At 39.2% G+C, this 482-nt stretch overlaps 1 protein-coding gene across 1 annotated transcript in view; it reads right to left on the bottom strand.

Moving 5' to 3' along the window:
* Positions 1-482, bottom strand: part of LOC118324880 (ribonuclease inhibitor-like) — a 5,555-nt gene that overhangs the window by 2,163 nt on the left and 2,910 nt on the right. Inside the window, exon 5 of the mRNA XM_035657379.1 lies at positions 19-60. Coding sequence (XP_035513272.1) covers positions 19-60 — 42 coding nt within the window. The remainder of the gene's footprint in view (positions 1-18; positions 61-482) is intronic.

Below are 482 nucleotides of genomic sequence, written 5' to 3'. Positions count from 1 at the left end.
AGATGGGAGGGGTTGGACTTCAGAGCTGGGACCAGATAGTCACAGCTGATCTCTGACAACCTGCAGCGACTCAATCTGAATAAAGAATTCAACAGGTAGAGATAGTGGTGCACTTTATTAATGCCTTGGCTACTAAATGTCTTTTGAGTAACAATTCTAACCCGTCATTAAAAGTGTGTATAAACACTTATACTATTTGATAAAACTAAAAGCCTGCGGATGTTTGGGTGATGGATGTCTTCTTTTGTAATTTCTTAGGGGGGTGATAGTGTAGTGGATTGACATGTATGTCATAATTCAATGGATTTTATAATTAGAGAACAGGCTTTGCAATTAAGGTAATCAGTGTGAATCACAATGACTGACCAGTTGTGACTGGTAGTGAATATTATCAATATTATCATTTGTGAAAATGGTGTCTGACCTCAGAGTCTCCAGTCTACAGTGTGGACTCTCCAGAAAACCACACAGCAGCTTCACTC

Source organism: Morone saxatilis, unplaced genomic scaffold, assembly GCF_004916995.1.
Source record: "Morone saxatilis isolate NCDOM2014 unplaced genomic scaffold, NCSU_SB_2.0 Contig0, whole genome shotgun sequence".
NCBI classification, from domain to species: domain Eukaryota; kingdom Metazoa; phylum Chordata; class Actinopteri; family Moronidae; genus Morone; species Morone saxatilis.
Note: the sequence above shows the minus strand (reverse complement) of the source record. Positions and strands in the feature narration are given on the sequence as shown.